The sequence below is a fragment of the Protomyctophum parallelum genome, assembly GCF_964188405.1.
Source record: "Protomyctophum parallelum genome assembly, chromosome: 9".
NCBI lineage: Eukaryota > Metazoa > Chordata > Actinopteri > Myctophiformes > Myctophidae > Protomyctophum > Protomyctophum parallelum.
In genome coordinates this window covers 8,536,649-8,560,638 of record NC_139706.1, presented here as the reverse complement: position 1 = coordinate 8,560,638, position 23,990 = coordinate 8,536,649, and the positions used below count along the sequence as shown (strand labels likewise).

The 23,990-nt window shown below is 43.6% G+C and overlaps 1 protein-coding gene across 1 annotated transcript; it reads left to right on the top strand.

Moving 5' to 3' along the window:
- Positions 1 to 804: 804 nt before the first annotated feature.
- On the top strand, positions 805 to 22,983 carry galnt17 (polypeptide N-acetylgalactosaminyltransferase 17). Its single transcript, XM_083772960.1, has 12 exons — positions 805 to 1,397; positions 1,600 to 1,985; positions 3,840 to 4,023; positions 6,353 to 6,519; positions 15,881 to 16,055; positions 16,286 to 16,483; positions 17,381 to 17,498; positions 18,418 to 18,603; positions 18,901 to 19,038; positions 19,732 to 19,827; positions 20,100 to 20,261; positions 21,268 to 22,983. The coding sequence occupies exons 2-12, from the start codon at positions 1,688 to 1,690 to the stop codon at positions 21,400 to 21,402; spliced, it is 1,857 nt and encodes a 618-aa protein (XP_083629086.1). The 5' UTR covers positions 805 to 1,397; positions 1,600 to 1,687; the 3' UTR covers positions 21,403 to 22,983.
- The last annotated feature ends 1,007 nt before the right edge of the window (positions 22,984 to 23,990 follow it).

Here is a 23,990-nt window from a genome sequence, read left to right as displayed (position 1 = left end):
CTTATTTTTCTTCAAACTCTCACTTTTTGTTTCTCATTGTTCAACTCTTGTCTTTTCCCCCACAATCTTGCTGCACCATTTCGATTGCTCCCATCTCTCTCTATATCTCTCTCTTCCTCCCCTGCGGTGCCATACAGATCATGCAGAGATGCTGCGTTTCATCACTTAGCTGAGATACAGAGCTTCTTGATTCCTGCTGCAAGCTATCTGGGTGACCCATTTCTGCACAAACTCTTGGAAATTGATGCTGGAAAGTTAAGTAAAGCAAATTAAATATCACTCACATCACAGTTCAGCAATCCACTAAAGTGTGCTGCTGTGCTCCTCTTCCAGTGATGCTGTGCTGTATTTTCCATACCACTTATAATAACTGTCTTCAAGCGTACATTAGAACTCCAGGGGGCTTTTCATATGTTCTATCCTTTTGAAGCATCTGTAGAGACATACTTCTAGCCAGGTTCTAATTGGGTCGCAGACCGTGTTAGCTCGTTTTTATAACAGATAAAATAACTAATATAAAACTATTATTAAACCCACCAGATATAGAAGCCCTTGCAGACAATTATTATAGTGTATAGCAGCCTACCATAATTGGTGGTGGTGTCAGTCAGTGTGCAGACACCCCACCCCACCCATTCCGTAGCCTACTGAGCTACCATGAACCATTCCAAACACTGAAACACATGCAGTGCTCAAAGGGACCTCTCGGAATCCAGTCCACGTTTTTCTCCGCGCCCTTATTAAGCGCTATTTGGCTCGTATTGAGAATTAGCGAAAATTGGCTCAGTCAAGAGAATAACAGGATGGCGTTTTTTCCTGCTCAACTGCATAATGGGAATATCAGAACATTCAAGAAGAAGCAAAATTCCACCGTTGAATGAATCGTGTCTTTAAGGAGCTTTACATTGCATGGGGATGCCATACGTCCAGTGGACCATTATATTTGCTCTGAATCCATGGCATAGTGTCGGGAATCACATCTTGCAATATTTTGAATAATTATACATCAACGACGTATGAAAAGGATCGGATGATATGATACACAGCAGATTAAAAGGACACAGAAACGTGCCTGGACGTGTATTACGTTAAGAGTTTAGGCGCTAATCAACAACGATTATTTACCGGCTGGTCAATCTCCTCGGTGCAGTGATGCGTGCGGCGTGCGCGCAGTCCTCAATCGCATCCTTGCCGACTTCTGTTGGACGTGGAGGAGAAAAAGACTTGATAATAGTCTTACAGTAGGCTATAGACTCTTAAATTATTTAAGGTCGGATTCTCTCTTCTCTTTGTCATATTATTCTACGTACGATCTTGGCACGAATGAGAGCCAGCGCAGTCATGGTCAAGCTCCCGAAATTCTTGCACGGGGAATAATGCCCTGGCTATGCGAAATGGTAAGAACCTGATTGAAATAATTACGGGCATCAAATGGCTTAGAAATAGCAATGATGTGTATTTTTTGTAAGGTTTCTGTTTTTCCAAATAATGCATAATTGCATATATAATAATACATTAATAATAATAATAATAATAATAATACCCTCAATATGTACGGGTTTGCCGATATCTAACTTGCCCCCGATGCCCATCTTGCAGCTTTCTGCCCTGAAATCCGTGACACATCCTCCTCCTCCAAGATAGTGTGTCCCCTCTCTCGGAGTTACAGAGGACATCCACGACTTTAATGGCTTTTGTGTACAGAAGATGGAGGGTTCTACTGGTGCTGAACGTGCTTGCGGTTGCGGGGTTCATGACTTTTTGGTCCAAGTGCAACACGGCGCGGAGCAGCAGCGGCGGCATCATCAAAGGCGGCAAAGCCACCAGCGCCCTGCAGCAGGAGGAGACTCCGGATGATGCTGCGGGGAAGACGAGGCCCTCCTCCCGGGGAACAAACAGCACGGCTCAAGGTCCCAGCGTCAGTCACGAGGTGCTGCTGAGGAGACTGGGCTCGCTGGAGGACGTGGTATACAGACAGCTGAATGGTATGACTAATGACTATGACAGAACAGTTTACCCAAACCTTTTAGACTGCCTGTGAGTGAGTGACCCAAAACATATGCATGAATGTGATGTTTGCCCGGCCAGGGACGTCTGCAAAATAGCAGATCTACAAGCACACCCCCTTTCCCCCTCACTAGTATATGTTTCCTTTCCATTTTTACCTCAATGATGAATTGCTGTTCTGTTCTTTGACTATATAGAATTAAGTGTCTATATTAGTATCTAAATGTTTTGATGAATTGAACAAGGTGGACCCTCTTGTAAACAAGTGTAATGCTTTATTGGGTCGTCCACTCACAGTTAACAGTCTTTGTATTGAGTTGTGCTTGAAATGTACTGTAATTCTGCAAACTGTTAATACATATTTCAATCAATCAATCAATCAGATCAATCAATCAAACACAACAACACGTCGCTCTCATGCCGCATTGTGAGCTTGTAGATCGGCTATTTTCACCATACTTCTTAATTGTTATTCTTTTTTATTTATGGAATTTCTGAATTTCTGAATTTCTGTCTGCTTGTTTTATATATATTTTTTTATTTCTAATATTTTTGTTTTGAAATATAGATTATCTTTAAATGTACAAAAAATATCTCACTGGAGTTGTGACCCATAAAAAATGTTCCGTGACCCACAAATGGGATCCCGACCCGTTTGGGAAACATGCACTATAGGCATTATTATTGTCACTGTCTGTCACATCGTTTATCCCCGCCAGGCCGGAACGGCCCAAGGCAATCATTTTTGCTCATGTGAGTCTGTCAGTCTGACTGTGCAGGTCTGAAGTGAACAGCTCATTTCTGGCACCACTGGACCAATTGGCATGAAACGTTCCAGTATATGCATGCACTTAAACTTCTTACACTTTTTGCAAATATACTCCTACAGATTAAGTCCAAACCTCACCAATAAAGCCTATACTGTCTGATTCATCATATTCTATTCTGATTGGCTACAATTGGCTTCTGTAGTTTGTGGGAGTGGCCTGTTTTACACCTAATGACACAAATCATGAAGCATGTCTGTCTGATTAGTGTGAAACTTTGCACGTGCACACTCCCCTATAGCTCAAGGAAAATCTGGCGTGTGTGTGTGTGTGTGTGTGTGTGTGTACACGTGCAAACTGTGTCACTGTGTCATTGTCATCACTTGTCAGGGTGTATTAATTAAATCGCGAAATAGAGTCCAAAAGGGAAGCGCTCACATCAAACACAAAAAGGTGCTGAACTAAAATACGTATAAAGAGGCAAGTCTGCACACTGTTCTGTAGTCGGGTTGCGGGGGCAACAGCTCCACCAGAGAGCTCCAGACCTCCCTCTCCAGAGCAACATTAAACTTCCTCCTGCATGGGGGATCCCGAGGCATTCCCAGGCCAGTTTGGAGATGTAAACCCTCCAACTCATCCTTGGTCTGCCCCGGGGTCTCCTCCCAGTCGGACGTGCATCGAGGACCTCCCTAGGGAGACCCTAGAGAGGCATCCTATAATCAGATGCCCGAACCACCTAAGCTGGCTCCTTTCCAAGCCAAGAAGCAGCGATTCTACTCCGAGTCTTTCTCGCGTGACTGAACTTCTCACTATCTCCTATCTTTATTTATTTTAAATTATGAAAAGAAAATTCTACTGGGACCTACACAACAGTGTACTTCCTTTCTTCTCCAGTATGCTAAATCACAACCCATGGCTTCTTAAAATACTATGTTGGGGCCCTTGTGGATGTACAGTAATCCCTTCTCGGTGCATGGCTGACCAAGAATCATTAAATTCAACAAAGAAAAAAAGATAGTGATCGGACGTGTGGCCTCAATCTGCTCATTGATTTGCCTTCACCAGGTCTGTCCAAGTCCCTGGGCCTGACCGAGGGCTTCGGAGGCCGCGGTAAAGGCGGACTTCCCGCCACACTGTCGCCGTCCGAGGAGAGAGACGCCAAAAACCTGAGGGAGAAGTATGGCTACAATGCCTACCTCAGTGACAAGATCTCTCTCGATCGGACCATTCCAGACTATCGTCCAAGCAAGTGAGTAGATTACCGTGATTGAGGACAGCTATTTATGTTTTCGCTTTAGTGATTTCCAGTACGCAATGCAGAGAATTTGGTCTCATAACACTACAATGCACTATAGACATGTGAAAATGCAGCGCTGCACGTATTGCAGTGTTGCAATCTTTGTCCAAAACACCTTATCTGTCACTTTTGTTTAGCACTCACTCTCTACCACCAACACTTTCTGTAGCCTGCGATGGTAAACCATGCCCGCATATGTGGTCATGTGGGCCCTACATGACCACATATGCGGGCATGGTTTACCATCCCAAAAAAACATGTGACTCAACTTGTGACTCATAGACAACATTCAGTGTTTGTACACAGAAGTGAGAGGTAAAGGTTAAATCTGGCTCAACCCGGCGGGCAGCGGCGGTCATCCGGGTCATCCATAGCGAGTAGCAACTTCCACCATTTCAACAAAATAAGCACAAACAAACCACTTTCTCATGAACGATATTGATGTTATCAGGAGATTTGGTGCAGGGGGAAAGCTGAAAACAAGTTTGTGACTATCATTGTATCACTTCCACTCCCCGCTGGCCGATGGCCGCGGCCCGCGGTGGTTCCCGTCTGCCGCGGGGAGCATGTGTTTCGGTCAATTGGGTGGAATCCAGCAGCAGCAGTTGCTGGGGTTATTGCTGTTATTGGCTAAAACTCCGCCTCACTCCCCAATAATCCTCCGTGGTTCTGGGGTTTGGCACAAACCTATCTGTTCGGTCTTCTTTAGTATACAGTATGTAATGTATGCACTGCAGCTAGTATCTACAGAAAGGATTTCTTTTTTTGAATAAAGTCTCCTCTCTCAATGCTTTTAACGCTTATTTTTTCCGGGGAACTTTTCAGAATAAAGGTGATCTGATGAGCCAGATTTTACTCTGAAAATCCCCGCCTTCCATTTCCCCCCAAAACCGGGAGGTATAATCTTCTATTACTACCTCGTGCTGTCAAGTCTCATCCCTCTCTAGAAGCATTTATATTCCAAACTAGATGGTTGGTTAAGTCAGAAATGAGGACAGAACATAAGCATATTGACCAAAACCATGGACAGCGACGTAGATTCAGAGAAAATAGACAGTTTTGTCGAGGCCGTAAACAAGGAAGTGAACGCCTGCGCGGGTGCGCACATGCACGAAACATGACACTGAGCGCTGCACAGGGCGTTAAAAAGGACCTAAAGATATCTCCACACGTCCTTTCATAGCACCCTGCAGTTTTTATTGAGAGGACGCGTGGACACGTCTTTAGCACAAAGGCTGTTAAAGCAAGCGTCAGCCCCCTCCTGTTTGATGATGAGAAGAACCCCCCGGCCCATCTCATACAACCGGAGGGGGTGTCAGAATCCAATGCTTCCATTTCCCACTCAGGATTTCTTTTCTTCTTTGTGTTGCCGACATCAAAGTGGTGTGAGAGGCGTGTTTGGGTCTGATAGCTATGGGGACATAGTGGTATTATAGTGTCTGGGTTGGGGGTATACGTCTTTAACTACTTAAACCCTGTATTCTTTGTTGCACGTCAAACAGCAAAAATAGCCAATCTACAAGCTCACATGTCACATTTCGACACACTCTGAGCATGTGGTTATTTACGTTAGCCTGTTTTATGTTGGCCTATCATGACATGCCCATTATGCTATAGGGTTCATGTTAAAAAACAAACAAAAAAACAACCGAATATGACTATATGGGTTGTTCTGGACATCTGCTGATACGACGGGCATGTCTCACATGTCTCTCCCCTTTCTCTTCCATGGCTTCCTTTCTCTCTACACTGACTTATCAAAAAAGCACTACAGTCTAAAATAATTAATCTAAAAAAAGGTGATAATAATGTACAGGAAGAAGAGGGTTTGCTTTTCAGTGTCCCTGAACTTTTTTTTATATTTGTAGTGTAGTGATTTAGGATGAGCAGAGTATACAGCAAGGCATTATTTGAGTATTAGTATTTGCTGTATATTGCTTCTTTCATTTGGGAGTGTCATAAAAATAGAATGTGCGAAACATAGGCACGCACATGCCATCCAGACGACTAGATCCCTGTGTTTTTCAAAGACTTGAAAATAGGAAAATTGAGTTACTCTGCACACAATCATGAATGCTGAATTGAATTAGGGGACATGATAGTGTGGACCCTGTTTTTCTATTTTACATTGTTCAGTTGCCGAAGATGTTTGTGTCGGGGGTTGTCTGAAATTCTGTACCAATCGATTATTTGGTGTGTGTGTGCCCGTGTGTGCGCACGTGTGTGTGTGCGTGTGTGTGTGTGTGCGTGTGCGTGTGTGTGTGCGTGCATGCGTGTCCAGATGCAAGAAGGTCATCTACCCCAGAGACCTCCCCCAGATCTCCCTCATCTTCATCTTCGTCAACGAGGCTCTGTCGGTGATCCTGCGCTCCGTCCACTCGGCTGTCAATCACACACCGGCTCACCTGCTCAAGGAGATCATCCTGGTGGATGACAACAGCGATGATGGTCAGTACAGTATGTGTTATGGTCAGTACAGTATGTGTTATGGTCAGTACCGTCTTAGCAGCTGGACATAGTACAGAGGCACGTGTATTGTGTAGCCCAGTGGTTCTCATCCAGGTGGTCCCCTAAGTGATGGAGAGTTGGTAACCAAACGGAGCCTTATAGATCTTTAACCCATTTAGGCCTGAATTTCTTCTAAATCCTCTAGTTTTCTGAAATAAATATTTTCACAATTTTTCAAAAATAGCAGACCTACAAGCTCGTAGCGCGCCACTCGGTGGCGCGCTATGAGCTTGTAGATCTGCTATTTATCAATAGCTAACTTATAACATAATGTTTAAAACACCAAAAGGGGTTCCCGCCCAAAATGGGTTAACTCTTGAGAGTGTAAAATTAAACCAAATGGACCCTTACATATATGGGTCTATTTAGTTTGATTTTATGCCCTCAAATTCTAGTCCGAAACATGCATGCTATTTATCTGGTGCACCATGCAGCCATAAGCAAGCAGTTTGCTTTTCAAGCGCACGTACTGCATGCATTTCATCATAAAGTGCAATCTGTTTCCTTCATATATAATGCATCTAAGGGAGGATCACTCAAATAACGGGAGGAGATATGATAAGCATGGTTGATTATGCATTCTGTCAGATTGACTAATTACACTCTTTATCCCATTCTGACCGGGCACCCATTTTGGTGTTCGCATCATGTTATGCTTTAGCTATTGAAAAATAGCAGATCTACAAGCTCATATCGCGCCACCGAGTGGCGCGATACGAGCTTGTAGGTCTGCTATTTTTTTTTAAATCGAAGAACGACTGACATTTTTTAGAATCTGATCTCAGGTCAGAATGGGTTAATCAGACCAGTGTGTGTCCAGTGGAAACCTCGTATGAATCTGATCTCAGGTCAGATTGGGTTATAATGAAGCATGTGGTGTAGCTCAGTAGATCAGGGCTTCCAAACCTTTCTATTGTCACGGAGCGGCTGACAGTTTGGCTGTCGCACGTCATCAGATCAAAACCTAATGTTCTCACGGAAGACAGTTATTATTATATCACAACATGTTATATCATTGACCTAAATGGCATTATATTAACAATTATAGTATGATTAAAAAAGAAAAAAAAAGGTTAGGCATGTCTTTTTCAGAAATTACTTTGGACATGTAGAAAACTTTAGTTAAACATGCAGAGTGACACATTACTTTACCTGGGTAACATCATCTTCTGATACTTCAATGTCAATGTTTTGACATGAAATAATACTGTACTGTCACCGTGTAGCGTTTTGTTTCATTAGCGTGAGCGTGACAACATAGCTCTGCTGCCTGCAGAGCACACATGAACGGTAAAGATACCAAGGATTGGACATTGATGTCACTGTTATGCTACGCAACACGGAAGTAACACGGACTCAAAGCTGTTTATAAATCACAGTCACTGACGTGTCCGCTGACGAATCCTTCATATTTTTATTCGAACGGACAGACTCAACTTTTCACCACTGTTTGGGAAATCCTTGTGAAGGTCGGGAAACAGTTTCCAGGAATTACATTTTGGGCAGGCAAGATGTGCCGTCTACATACTGTAGAGTGTAGATTAAGCCAATGTTAGGGCCACTCCTTTGTGGGCGCCAAGGATCATGGGACTTTTCTTTGGAGGTTGTCCAAAATTGTCGCCTTCATCAACTCAATGTGATATGGGCCAAAAAAATATATAGCCTACATTTCTCAAAAAGAGGAAAAAAGGAAAAATTGTACATTGACAAGCTCACAACACGCTGCAACGCGGCGCATTGTGAGCGATAGGCTATTTTTTTAATAGTATATTGTGATTCGGTCAGAATCGGTATAGCCAAATATCAAATAATCGGAGATTAGTCATAATTTCATAACCGTGCACCCCTACTATTTCCTCTATTAATCATATGAGAAGTACAAAGGGCGTAAGTAAATACAAGTTGTGTCTGTGCGTGCGTGCGTGCGTGCGTGCGTGCGTGCATGCGTGCGTGCGTGCGCATGGGAGGTCACAGCTTGTGTCAGATGTAAGAAGGGGGGCCTCCAAGGTAAAAACAAAAAACCCACTGGATTAAGCTAGCAGTCACAATATTTACTCCAAGGTTTCAAAGACAACCTTGAACCTCCCACACAATGTTCCCGTGATGCTATCCCGCTAATAGTTAAGCTCCTTGCATCTCTAGCCTACGCAATGTGGCATCTGGATAAATACAATCTGCAATAGCACTGCACCTGAAATCTCATAGCCTCACAATACAACTTGATTCCTCACATTCATTGCAATATTCACTAGGGATGTCAATTATGGATTAATTAATTAATTGATAATTGATAACCTTATCGATCGATTAACTGGTTAGTTGATCAGCTGCGTTGTTTTGTTTAGATCTGAGAATCTTAATTTCCCTCAATAATGTCTACCATAAAAATCCACATTTTGCTGATATACCTGTACAGAAAGAATATGAGGAATGAAATTAAATGAAAAGTGCACTGTCTTGTCTGTCACATCACATGCAAAAGCAGAGACGTTTCTGTGGCTACCAAGGTGGGGGGGACTTATTTTTAACCAGCCCACATGCGCGTTCCTCGGGCACGCGCAGACAGCATTAATTCACAGAAAACCGCCCAATGATAGAACCGCAGAATTTACTATTAATTAACTATTATCATCCCTAATACAGGAGTTCAAAAAGAAAACAGCTCCAAGAAGGCACTCTGTCAAAAAGTTTAAAAGCCTTTAAGATGGCTATTTCATGGTTAAATCATCAAAAAACGGAAAATACTTACGCATGTTTAAACATCACTGGATTTTAACCTACAGTATAATAGGCCTACACTATATGAGGCCAAGGAAAAACCTTTTCCCTGTTATTATTAACAACACACTACAAGTTCCAGCTATACTGTAAGTCAGGGGTCCTCAACTAGAAATGATGAAGGTCCACAAATATATTTTTGAATAAGACCGAGGTCCGGTCCCATGCGCGGCATCCATCGGAGAGCGGGGCTCTATGCCCGTTTAGTATGGTCAAGCCAAGCTTATACAAATCAGATCGCCTTCCACCCAACCAATAATGGGGTGCAGAGTACAGGCCCGGAGTGGAACTCCAAATCAGGCCGGGAGTTATACGCCCTGGCAGGCCGCATAGCGCGCGCCAGAATTTTGGGGGCCCTTGGGGGACATTTTGGGGGCCTTTGCAGCAATTTCACATGAGAAATGTACCATCTGATGTTATTTATATTATTATTATTTTTTGGGTGGTCCGCAAAGAGGTGGTCCGCGGTCCGGTTGCGGAGCGCGGTCCGCCAGTTGAGTACCCCTGCTGTAAGTCTTTGTCTAATGTATATTGGCTATTAACTGCTACTTCTATAATAACCACTCAATAACCAAACAATGGTCCCCTAGGGTAGGTACCCTCACAAAAAACATGCAGTAATCCTGGTCTCTAAACTACCTCCCCCTGGCCAGCCGGGGCGCGTGATGTAGGGGAAAGGAACTGGTCGGAATAACGTGTTCCTTTCACGCGCTACGTCCGGCCGGGGAAATTCCCCCCGTCAGGTGAAAAGAAGCAGCTTGGACTCCTCATACATAGAAAGAGGCATGAGGTCAGTCCGTTGCCCCCCAGGTTGGCAGAGGAAATGTAGCGCCCTACATTAGATAATTGACACTGGGTGAAAGAAATGGGTTGCAAAATCGTGGCAAAAACAATGAACGCACGTGCGCTCTCATTTTGGCTCCAAGATCAATTGCCTACATGGGCATTTATTGAAGGTCAATGTTGTCCCCCAACATCGTTGTCAGCTTTAATCTTTTCCCCAGTGGCCTCAAGATATACTAAGTTGCCAAAGAATTCCATAGTCTCGCATTCTCTCAAAATTTGGCTGTCAATACGAAAGCATTTCGGTTGGCACCCGGGTTCTGTGAGCGCACCTCTGGTCGCTAACCATGCTTTTTTACCGTCCCTTTCTGACTCATTGTTTAAAGTGTGGCATAGAAATGGTATTCACTCCTTCAAAGATCTTTATATTGATGGGTTATTTCCGACCTTTGAACAAATACGACGCAAAATCAATTTACCCCAATCACATTTCTTTAGATTTCTACAGATACATTTTTTAACACAACACACTGCTTCATTTCCAAACATACCTCCCAACTCATCAATGGAATCTATATTTCTACCTGACCCATTGCTCAAAGGAGGTGTTTCTATTATTTATAATTCTCTCTCATGTTTAGATAATAATGCCTCCTTGGAGTATTTAAAATCTGCTTGGGAAAACGACTTAGGAATATCTATCACTGACGAGCAATGGTCTACATCTCAAAAGTTTGTGCACTCTTCTTCAGTATGTGCCAGGCACGGTCTTATACAGTTTAAAATATTACACAGGTTACATTTGTCAAAGGAAAAACTCAACAGAATGTATCCAAATGTGAATCCAGCCTGCGACAGGTGTGGCCAGTCGCCGGCCACTCTAGCTCATATGTTCTGGCATTGCACTAAACTAACATCATATTGGCAAAGTATATTTAAATCACTGTCAGACATTGTTGGAAGACCTTTTGACCCGGATCCACTGACAGCAGTTATGGGAGTCAGGGGGCCCGGGGTCAAACTGTCTACTTTCCAATATAACATGGTAAACTAGACAAAGTGCCAATCGGCACAGGTCTCCACCAGGGCAGGTCAGGTTGTGGCCTCATGGTGGCGCTATAACAGGCTGTTGAGGAAGATTTGGGCCGGAGGTTCGTGTTGGAGGGATGCAGGTACAATGTTTTTCCATGTGTGCATACATAAGTTGTATACAGATCGATGCAGTTATAGCTAAAAACAGGAATTGGCCTGTTATAGCGCCACCGTGAGGCTGATTTTGAGGAAAAAAATGTGGCATGTCGTCCTCGGCCTAGTGAAAATGTGCGTGTATAATTTAACGGAAATTGCACACTGTGTTTGTGATTTGTGGCCTTTTTTCGAAATGGACGAATCGTGTGAGCTTTGGAAGCCAATCTTAGCCAATCAGGATGGAAGATGGGAAATGGTGCCGCTCCGTGTTGATCACATGACTATGGAGATAGTGTATAGCGATTTGCGTGAAATTTGGATAAAATCTGAAGGAGTAATAATAGAAAATGTGTTTTACATATGTCGGCCTCCTGGTGGCGCTATAAAGAGCAGATGTGAAAAATTCCAGGCAAAGGTTTTTCCTTGGCCTCTAGGGAGTTGGCATACAAAGTTATCCACAGATCCGTGCAGTTAGAGGTAAAAACACTTTTCGGCCAGTTATAGCGCCACCTTGGGTCTGAGTTGAAATTGTTGATGTGGCATTTCGTCCTCGGCCTAGTGGGAATGTGGGTGCACAATTTCACGGAAATCACGCGATGTGTTCATGATTTGCAGCATTTTGTTTGAAACTGAACACTCCTGTGAACTTTGGAAGCCAATCTTAACCAATCAGGATGGAGTGTGATAAATCTGAAAGACCCGTTTCGTTGAATGGCTCTAGAGAGACTGTGTACCAATTTGCGTGATGTTTGGACAAAATCTGTAGGTGTACTGTGCAAAAACTTGTTTTGCACAAAGCGGCCTCCTGGTGGCGCTATAACAGGCCGTTCTGGAAAGTTTGGGGCAGAGGTTCATGGTTGGCATCCAGGGAGTGTGTGTGCAAAATATGGCATCGAAAAACTTGTTTTGCACAAAGCGGCCTCCTGGTGGCGCTATAACAGGCCGTTCTGGAAAGTTTGGGGCAGAGGTTCATGGTTGGCATCCAGGGAGTGTGTGTGCAAAATATGGCATCGACCGGGTTAACGGTGGCCGAGATTAGCTGTTCACGGACACACGGACACACGGACACACGGACGGACGGACGGACGGACACGCGGACGGACGGAGTGCAAAACATACTCTCCCCACATGCCTTCGGCCTGGTGGAGACAAATATGTGACTCTACTGGCTCGCAGACTGATACTGTTGAATTGAAAACAAGCACAGGTTCCACAAAAAAAGAATGTGTCTGTAATTCACTTAATTTACAACAACATGTTGGGAAAGTTTGAGAGCAAGAGTGTCTGTCCTGTTTTGTTTGTCTGTTCACACATTGTTTAACTGTTTTTAGTTTTTTCTTGTTTATCATGTCTTTTTTATTATGTATTGTATGTGGAACATTTACATTGCCTGTTATCTTTTTCATTTTATTTAACAGAACTACTCATTATCATTGTCGATAATATTCTGATGTTGTCATACAAAAAAATGCCTAATAAAAACAGTATTAAAAAAAAAAAAAAACAATGAACGCCCACAACTTCACCTAGTGCCTGCTAGTGCGTGGCTTCCAGGGATATTGTCCCCTCCCCTTCCCATTGGCTAGAGGCAGCTTTGCCGTTGCTTGTCTTTCCATTGGCTATCAGCAGCCAATCACGTCAGTATGACTATAGCTGATGACGATCAGAGTCACGAGTATTCACTAGTCAGGTTTCACCTGACAAAAACCCATAACCACTTTCAGTATTGCATCACGCCCACTAAAACATAGATGTGACCCCAGCTCCCCCATGAGCATGTGTGCCACGCAGCCAGAAAGCACTGCACAGAAGAACACAGAATAAGCACCCTTGAGGGAATTTCATATCATTAATTTCAGTCATCCACAATCTGCCCAGCTAATCTTTTGTGCCTTCTACGGTATGGTTTGGGACACTGACTAAGTGCCTCAATAAATTATTGCCCTTATTTTTGCATTCACTGGCAGCTCCCTTTATCCTGTTCCAGTTCTCTCCGTCCGTGGCACACGTGTACAAACACTACAACTAAATACAACGGCATAAGGCACGACAACAGCACATAGTCCCGTATTCGTGTTTGCTTGGAGAGGATCTTGTCATGCGTCTGCTGACAGACAGCTGTTACATTGGGGACAGTGCATGGCAGGGGTGGGGTGGGGGGTGGCGGCGATTCCGTTGACGTGACAAGGTGACAACAAGCATCCCGTTGACACAAAGCTGCGTCTGGTGTTATGCTTATATGCAGGCGCCGGTGATGTTCAGCTGGGTGACTGACAGTGGTGGGAAGTAACTAAGCACTGTACATTTACTTAAGTACTGTACTTGAGTAAAATGTTTAGGTTCTTATACTTTACTGGAGTATTTTAAATTCTCAGTGCTTTTACTTCTACTCTGTCAAAGGCAAATATTGTAATTTTACTCCACTCATATGAAAACCTTTGATTTTGGTTTTTATGACTAAACATTTACACATTTATCACGTCAGCCCTATACATGGAGGCCACGAAAGCCGCTGTTTATATGCCCTACTCGCATATTATTTATGCTGGGCAGATTGAAGCCATTTTTTTTATATTCCGTTCGTCTGACAGCTGCGCTGCTCGTGGAAAATAACTAAAAAGGAGTTTGCGAGCAAAGAAATAAGATCTCAAAGACTTTGGCAGCATGACAGACTTGTTATGACTGGAGAGAAGAAAGAAAGTCAAGCAACAAACGGTCTTGACGTGCGAGGAGAGCGAATTTGAGCGATGAGCAAGAGCACGAGAGAAAAACGACATGGAGACAGTTCCTCCTCCCTTTGCTCTTGGCGCTGGTGGATGGCTGAGAGCCAGCTATCCATCACAGAGACGAGGAGAGCAAGGAGAGATTGCGGCGGCAGACAAAGCACAAACGTACAAACAAATAACCCTCCTTTTCTGGTTGCATGAGCCAGTCCTCTGGTTCTGTGGCCTGGTGTTGTGGTGAAGAGTATGAGTCAGTCCTCTGGTTCTGTGGCCTGGTGTTGTGGTGAAGAGTAGATGTAATTGCCCATGTGTTCTGGTGAATTCTGGGAGTTTGATATTTTTTTTATCAGGCTTGCTATAGCTTTGGAAAATGATGGGTGCAGTTTAGAGCCATTTAAACGCAAAGACCCATCTACCCATTTTGGGCGGGAACCCCTTTTGGTGTTAGCATTACGTCATGCTTTAGCTATTGAAAAATAGCAGATCTACAAGCTCGTAAACAGAGTGGCGCGCTACGAGCTTGTAGGTCTGCTATTTTCTTTTACTCGAAGAACGACTGACATAGAAACACAGCTTTTTCAGAAAACTGTCAGGATGTAGAAGACATTTTTAGAATCTGATCTCAGATCAAAATGGGTTAATAATAAACCATTCATTATTTAAGTGAACATCTGTGTCTGCTTGCATGCACTGCCCAGACCACCCCTCCCCCCCCCCCCCAAGCGTGGGGTCTCTGGGTCCTCCTTTTAACATGTAGATCATCATGTAAGTTCTGGTGAATTTTGGGACTTTGATACAAAATCCAGGAGAAATTACAATTTTGAGTGATTGAATACTTTCAAAGGTTATGCTAAAAGGATGACACAAAAAGCCCCATGCGTGCAGGGGTCCTTTGTACTCAATTAATCTGTAATACATACATACATGTAGACAATACAATACAATACAAATATGCCACAAAACATATTGGAATTGGTATCAGAAGAATCATAGTGTATTTACAGAGAAAGTAGGGGAGCGGGCGGGGGTCAGGGGATTTTACTATCAAGGTATCAAGGAACACTTTTTGGTATTTTAAACATTATGTTATAATTTAGCTATTTACAAGCTCATAGCTACGAGCTTGTAGGTCTGCTATTTTTGAAAAATCGTGAAAATATTTATTTCAGAAAACTGGAGGATAACCCTAACCCATTTAGAAGAGTTTTTTTAAATTTCAGGCTTAAATGGGTTAAACTATGTTCACTTAATTGTATTTTGATAAAAACAATGATTTCACTCATACATTTAGATTAATACTGTACTAAATTACTTGTCAATGTTGCACAGTGGAAATATTTGTGCATGCATGCACGCACGTGTGTGTACTGTATGTGTGAAGGATAAGAAGAGACACACATTTGTCATGTAAGTTGATGTACTTTTTGTACAGTGTACGTAGCAGTATGCATGTGCATGTGTACAGTGTACGTAGCAGTATATGTGCATGTGTACAGCATGCGCATGCTTGGATGCCTGCATAATGCAAAGGGAGTGAGCTTGGCTCTGGCAGCAAAAGGAGTGGGAGATCAAAGATCGAGCGTTTCTTTGCTCTGGGAGCTTCAGACTCGCCGCTTGAGGCTGGAAAGCACCACAGGTTTCCCAAGAAAATGTGTCATATCGTCATATCTTTCTGTAGATCTGTGTGTGTGTTTTTTCTAACTCCCCCCCCCCCCCCCCCATTTTATTAGGAGTTGGGGGATAATTCATTCCTCTATGAGTCTGAATATGTACAGAACGTGAACGAGAACGAGGGTTGTTGATTAGTACCTTTGACTTTTGTGGCCCAGAGCAACTGAAAGGACCGTTGGAGGAGTACGTAAACAAGCGCTACCCGGGCCTGGTGAAGATAGTCAGGAACCAGAAGAGAGAGGGACTGATACGTGCAAGAATTGAGGGCTGGAAGGTAGCCAGCGCTGAGGTGACAGGCTTCTTTGATGCCCACGTGGAGTTCACGCCATCCTGGTGAGTGGGTTCTCTATCCTGTGCGTGTACTATAAAGGCCAGACCTCACCAATGCTACTCCTTGCAACAAAACTGTTTTAAGGCCAGTCCACTCCTTTCAGCCATGTTCCCAATTGGTGTGTGTGTGTGTGTGTGTGTGTGTGTGTGTGTGTGTGTGTGTGTGTGTGTGTGTGTGTGTGTGTGTGTGTGTGTGTGTGTGTGCGTCACTGCGTGCGTGTACTCTCTTTAAGGGCTGAGCCAGTTCTGGCCAGAATCAAGGACGATCACAAGAGGATCATCCTGCCCTCCATCGACAACATCAAGCACGACACGTTTGAGTTGGAGCGCTATGAGAACTCAGGCCACGGATACAACTGGGAGCTGTGGTGCATGTACATCAACCCTCCCAAGCAGTGGTGGGACGAGGGGGACACCACTGCACCAATCAGGTAGGGAGGATGTGGTTTCTCTCTCACCAAGTCACTTTATTCAGTTCGGTTCGGTTCGGTTCGGTTCCGTTTCGGTTCGGTTCGGTTCAGTTCAGTTCAGTTCAGTTCAGTTCAGTTCAGTTCAGTTCAGTTCAGTTCAATTCAGTTCAATTCAATTGGCTTTATTGGCATGAAAAAATGTTTGCATTTTTCGCCTAGACGTCTAAAATACGTCTAAACAACATTAAACAACATCGTTTCGATGTCTATATAGCCTATATAGATGGTCTATATACAGTATAGAGACGTTTAAAAAACTGCTAATCAATGTCTAAGCTAAGCCTAGACCGTTAAAAAACGTTCATTTTAGACTAGTTATTTAGACAGATGTATAATTGCCGACTATTGCTCAGTGGTTTACTTTACTCACTCACTTACATTACTACTTAAGGTCCATTCAGATGGGCAGCGACTGATGCGGCTGGTAATTCATTTTCAATGAGAGGCCTGCGTTTATTTTGTACGCGCAGAAACGTTGAGGGGTGGCAACGCAAGCGTATTTACGTGGGCGCCGTCCCGTAAAATTGTCACGTGCGTGAAAGGACCACACACGCACGCACGTACGCACGCACGTACGCACGCACGCACTTGCAGTGTGAACGGTCGGGCCAGCAGTTCAGAGAAATAAATCAGATTTGAATCGGATTTGACTGGATGTGACTGCAGTCTAAATGGCGAAATGGGACCCCATTTAGAGAAAAACTGACCGCGTGGCCTGGGTCACTCCCACACAACAAAACGCCAGTGAGTCCTTGAGCAACAGGGGACGCGTGGCCTACATGCTCAGTCATTGCTGAAATAAACAGATGAGGATCTCACTGTTTCTATACTGTTGTTTCATCTCCCTTATCGTGACAGGACTCCCGCCATGATTGGCTGCTCCTTTGTGGCCAACCGGGACTACTTCGGGGAGTTGGGCTTGCTGGACTCTGGCATGGACGTTTACGGAGGAGAGAACATTGAACTGGGCATCCGGGTCTGTGTGTCGGCCTGTTTTCTATATTCCATCTCCGCCTCCCTCCCTTCCACCCCCAGTTGTTTTTTAAACCATTCTGAACGGGAACGCATTTTGGTGTTAGCACTATGTTATGCTTTAGCTATTGAAAAATAGCAGATCTACAAGCTCATAGCGCGTCACCGAGTGGCGCGCTACGAGCTTGTAGGTCTGCTATTTTTGAAAAATCGAAGAACGACTGACATTTTCAGAATCTGATCTCAGGTCAGAATGGGTTAATCAGACCAGTGTGTGTCCAGTGGAAACCTCGTATGAATCTGATCTCAGGTCGGAATGGGTTAAAGTGGAGCAGTGGCTACTGTAGCGTGGCACCACTGTGGAATGAGGTCCTGCTATCTATTAGAGAGTTTGGCCGTAGATGTTCAGCATGTGCAGCAGAGAGAGAGAGACAGAGAGAGAGAAAGTCGCACGCAGGTGTACACACGCACGCACGCACGGTAGAATGCACGGAAGCACGCACGCACGCACGCACTCAGATAGACAGAGAGAGAAAGAAATATTGTTTCTGGTTAGTGCAGTGTTAATGCCTATTCATATTCCAGTTTTAGGTGATAAGGTGACCACTGATTAGTAAAAACAAGAGAGATGTGTTTGGGTGAGCGGTGAATCGCTTACCACCGCGGCTCAGTGACGTCATGTTGCAGTTTCCGGAAAACCTATGAATAGTATGAATAGACCTTTAGTGTTTATTGTTGTTTTAACATACACTGCTGAACAAGGTAACCTTACGATCTTTCCAGCGCATACGTTGACCACTGTCATTATTATCACCGTTATTACATTTTGTGCGACATTTTGAATTTATATTGCCCACGCCCGTAATATATTATATTAACGCTAATCGCTAACTCAAGTGTGTCTGATTCCGTGCACCTTCCAGGTGTGGCTGTGCGGTGGAAGCATGGAGGTGCTTCCCTGTTCCCGGGTGGCCCACATCGCCCGGATGAAGAAGCCCTACCACAGTAACATCGCCTTCCACACGCGGCGCAACGCCCTGCGCGTGGCCGAGGTGTGGATGGACCAGTACAAGTCCAACGTTTACCTGGCCTGGAACATCCCCATGGAGGTGAGAGGCAGGGAGGGGTTTTCCCACAACCAAGGGTCTGTACACAGACAAATGTGTCCGTGGCAAAGACTTGGTCTTGTCCGTGGCAATTGTTTAATTTCGTTTTACACATTATAATTATTTTGATCACAACGTCCACTTTAATACTGGATGTCAAGTCTCCAGGTTTTCTTCAGAATATGTACAACAATTATTTACTCACAATATTAGGAGTCCACTAGTAGTCTAGTACTAGTGGTTCTCAAATGTTGTATTTGCAAAGACCCCTTAAACTTGTGTCATGTCACCTCTCGGCAGAACCATGGCATCGACTATGGGGACATATCTCAGCGGCTGGTGCTCAGGAAGAGTCTACAGTGTAAGAACTTTGAGTGGTACCTGGACAATGTCTACCCGGAAATGAGGAGGTACAACAATACACTCTTCTACGGTGAGGTGAGTTGAGTCAACATGTGCACAACAGCCACATCTGAGAATGAATGAGAATGAGAGAATGTTTTTGTCGACTGAAACTAAGACGGAAAAAAACTAGATAAAAATGTTAAGAAGGGACTAGTGGACAAGAGATCCAGTATAAGTCATTTTACACTTGGTTGCATGCTGAAAATAGCCGATCTACAAGTCAAACAGTCATTACGACGGCATCAAGGCCCGCCAAAATACATTTTAGTCAACTAAATCAACTGTAGATTTAGTCGACTAAAATCTTATGACATTTAGTTGACTAAAACTAGACTAACACCAAGACATGGGTGAGATTGGGCGAGATTTCAAATGGGTGACATTATTTGTTTTAACGGTCGGTGTGCGTAGATCTGTTGCGATTATTTCATTTGCATCATCGCATTCTAAGCACTACAGATTTTGTAGAGAAAAGCACACCGACAAGGACAGGTGCGTCGGAGCAGGCAAACGAATGCGAATCTTGAGAAAAAAAAGAGTGTCACTGTCTTCACTTATAGAGCAGCAGTTTATTTCAGCTGAACAAACTGCTGCTCTATAAGTGAAGACAGTGTGCGGCACCTCTTTCTTCTCAAGCACTACAGATTACCATCACATACTGTTGCATTGTTTGGTCCTGGACTGTGCTGTGACTTTAATGCAAACTCTATTTTTGCGTTGTTTTAGATTCGTAACACTAAGGTAACCCACTTGTGTATGGACCAGGGTGTGAAGGAGAACCACACAGCCACCCTGCATCCCTGCCATGGATGGGGCCCTCAGGTAGGAGGACCTTTCATATTACAAATAAATAAATACATTTTGCTCCTATGTTGATTTCAGATTCATGTGGCCAGACTTTGATGTCAGTTGTCTATGACGTACAGTATGTACAGTATGACGTTTGACTCCAGAGTGCCATTAACTTCCATAAAAAAAAATCAGTTTAGAGACCGGGATTATACTGCATGTTTTTTCTGAGGGTACCTACGTTAATTCTCAGAAAAATAGTAATACAAAAATGTGTGTGTGTGTGTGTGTGTGTTCCGATCCAGTTAGGGCGATACACCAAAGAGGGACAGCTGTTCCTGGGCCCTCTGGGCAGCACCGGGGAGGACACGCGCTGTGTGGTGGACGACCAAATCAGCGCCTTCCCCCAGCTGCTCAACTGTGACAAGGTGCCCATCGCCAAGCAGAAGACCTGGCACTTCACTCAGGTGAGGGAGGGGGGAGGGGCAGAGCTGCGTCTGTGCACGCTCACCTGGTGTGCATGACACTGATTGCGTCCCAGACTCCCAGCACAGGGGTGGTACTAGTGGAGTGTTTAAAACCCATTTAGACCTGAGGCCGATTCTACAAAATGTCTTCTAAAGTTTTCTGAAAAATCTATGTTTCTATATGTCAGTGGTTCTCAAGGACCCCCAAAAATATATGTAATTGGCCCACCGACCCCCATATGATAATATGTTGTTCCAGGGACCCCCCCCCCCCCCCCAGAAGCAAAGATTTGCGTTAAAAACATTCACTCTGAAAGAATATACAGAATATTCAAAGCCACATTTTCACAATTTTTCTAAAATAGCAGATCTACAAGCTCGTAGCGCGGCACTTAGATCTGTATGTTCACTATTTTAAAGCAGTACTCCTTCAATGCCAGATGACGCCTTTGGACGCCTCCCCCTGGTGGCCAAGAGTGCCAATGGCGCCTTTGGAAGCCTTTTTGAAAAAGAAAAAGAAAATCCTCTAATCTGGTGTTCTGGTGATGATATGCACATTACATAGAATTACAATTTCTTTCCCTTATTTATAATGGGCTTCGGTGGCAATGAGGACCAAAACTGGTGTCCACCAGGTGGCACTGAATATTCATAATGCATTTTTGTAAATTTCGTTCTTTTGGGTGTTGAGCTGAAAAGGTTTGGGCACCTGTGTGCTAGTGCTTAGAGGACATTAGGTGCACTGAATCAGAGTTAAGGGATTCAGGGGTGTTTATTGTCGCCAATCAGATTTGCACATTCAAGGCATTTGATTTGGTGTGGTTGGTGCATATAAGTAATGTAATAAGCCCTTTTTAATCCAATGAGATGCTACTTATCAAACATGGCTCCCCTTATTGTTCTCCTTAGTAGGTTTTGCTTAGATAACTTCAGCTCCCCCATGAGGCACATCTGTGATGACTATTAAAGTCCGGAACATTCTCTCTTTTGTCATCATGTCCTTCAGAACCAGTCCATCATAAACCGAGCCACGGGGCGCTGTCTGGAAGTCGTGCCAGCGAACGTTTACTTTGGCTACCTGCTGGTCCTCCAGGCCTGCTCCGGACAGCGCTGGATCATCAAGAACACCATGAGGCAGTAGCGTAGCGGCTAGCAGACACACACCATTTCCACACGGACGCAATAACTTCAAAAGGGTCCAGTGACCCCCTGTGGCTTTGCTGAGGATGTTTCTGATGATGTTTAACATACATAATTTAATGTACTCATCTTAAAGATATTGAGAGAAAGAGAGAGAGAGAGAGAGAGAGAGCTTTTGGAAGCAGACCTCTTTCATAGTTTCATCCACATCAAGCACTGAATGAGCGAAGCAATACATGCCAGCGCAATTCTGTCTTTGAAAGATCTGCTAACCCTGTAATGAGCTTTCGTCATACAGTAATTATAATTAGGCACCAGGGTCCTTTTTAAATTCCTTTGTTAATGGACAGACTTTATAAGATCTTTTGTGAGGAACGAGTTTATCTGCATCATATCCGCCATTACATTACATTCCGTGTCATTTTATACATTTTATTAAGATGTATGGATTACGATAAAATGTCCAGGAAGGAACTGAAATCTCTGTAACATGCACTGGTCAGGATACATGTTGTTGCTTGATTAATGGTTAGTTTATTGTAGGTATAACACGATGATTTTATATGTTGTAGAATTCATTATTATTATTTTTATTATTGAAAGCATTCTGTAGCAACATGCAATGCATAGTAGCATGAAGGAGTAATGCACACAGGGATTCTTTGATTTGACTCTTGGGCTCCATTTACACTGGCAGTCTAAGTGTAAGTCTAAACACAAACAATTAAGTCAAATGGAATCCGACAAATGTGACTGCTGTATGCCACATACAGAGATGGTTTCAAATCTGATTCAAATCTGATTTCAGGAGATCCGTCTCAGTCTGCAGAAATAAATCGGATTCCATGTGACTTGTTTGTGTGTAGACTTCGGCTGCCAGTCTGAACACTGATCTGGTCACTTGCAGTGTGAACGGTCGGGCCAAAGTAGATTCAGATTTGAATTGGATTTGACTGGATGTGACTGCAGTCTAAATGGGGCCTTGGATAATGTAGTGTTAGTTTAGTCATACGGTTACATGCTGAGTGCCATAGAATACTACCACTACAGAACCATTCACAACCAATGGGATGTAGTTTGAAGCACTTTCTTTTGATCACTGATATGAAGCTCGATCCAGACTATTGGTCCTTTCAGACGGGGAGCTATGTGACGCAGGCGTTGTCGCCTTACGGATCAACGACAGGTCTGCTCATGAGGGGCGCGACAACGCAAGTGTAAAAATAAAAAAACGCTCAACACAATTCAGGTCTAGTCATCAGTCGCGGTTTTGTGCACGAAATGAGCACGCTTTACGATGATTTCACGGAACCTCGCCCAGGTAAATGCGATTGCGTTGTCGCCCCTCTTCTTCTCTGCGCGTACAAAACAAAAATGAATTACCTGGCGCGTTAATCGCTTGCCCATCTGAAAGGACCATATGAATGAAATTGAAAACAGGAATGGTTGGGGAAAATAACTAAAAAACGCACAAATACCGGGGGTCATGTAAATGCCGAAGCCCTTCAAGGCCAGTATTATCATTGTACTACTAACAATGATAATGAATTCTATCAGATGTCATATATTTCAATAATTCAGTGATATATACCAGTTGGATTTTCTTCCGAGACTGTCTTCCAATAAATAACTGGATTCTTAATTTTATATCGCTTGGAAATCTGATTTTGTCTCTCCTCTCTTAAAAGAGACTCCTACCGAGTCTCCTGTTGACCGATGACCCGGTCATCTAATGGCCCAGGAATTTGACAAAAACGAAAATAGTCAATGAATGAATTCAAGCCTTCATGAGGTGTGTGATAGAAAAGAAGTCATATTTTGGGCGTTGTGCCATAGTTACTGTTCTTTTGTTTATTTGTTTGTTAGTCACAAGATGAATGTTTCCTGTAGGAATTATGGGAAATATGACAGTGCTGATAATATTATGCTACCGTCGGATAAAGTTATGAATGGGAATGATCCCGCTGCCTGTGCAACAGCACTGATTTATGATGTTATACTGCCCTCTTGTGGCATGAACAGTAAAGGAAAAATGAAATAGCTATATCGCCAAATAACAGCATCCCTGTGATAGGGCCTGTCAGTCACAGCCCTGTGACAAGAAGATACTTACAGTGTATCAGTATCATGACAGTATCATCAGGGGTCATTAGGGGTCATCAAAATGTCCAGGCAGGTACAGAATTTTTTTGATTTTCTGTTTTACACCATTATAATGTTCCTATTTGGATTATAATATTAATACCCAATTACTGTCTGAATGCCAAGTCTGCAGGTTTGTATGGCTTCACAACATTGATTTACAATGATTCCATTGCACATTATGAGTCCATTATACTATATCGGTTGTCAAACGCTTTATTCGCAAGTACCCCCATAGCTCTGAGCTCTGAGTGTACAAATGGAACCAAATGAGTTCCACTAGGATCTTTTACAAAAATGTCTACCACGATGACCCCTGGATGTCAGTATGATGTCAGTATCGTCATGGTCAGTATCATTTAATTTCAGTATCATGATTTCAACATCATGGTCAGTATCATGCTTAGGGTAAGTGCTCTTGTCCAAGATCACCTCAGTGACACCCTT

Excerpts from the sequence above, each read along its gene's own strand:
- galnt17 (XM_083772960.1), top strand. The coding sequence starts at position 1,688 with ATGGCTTTTGTGTACAGAAGATGGAGGGTTCTACTGGTGCTGAACGTG. Across the intron at positions 18,604-18,900 it reads CCTGGAACATCCCCATGGAG|AACCATGGCATCGACTATGG; the intron begins GTGAGAGGCAGG and ends ACCTCTCGGCAG. Across the intron at positions 20,262-21,267 it reads AGACCTGGCACTTCACTCAG|AACCAGTCCATCATAAACCG; the intron begins GTGAGGGAGGGG and ends CATGTCCTTCAG.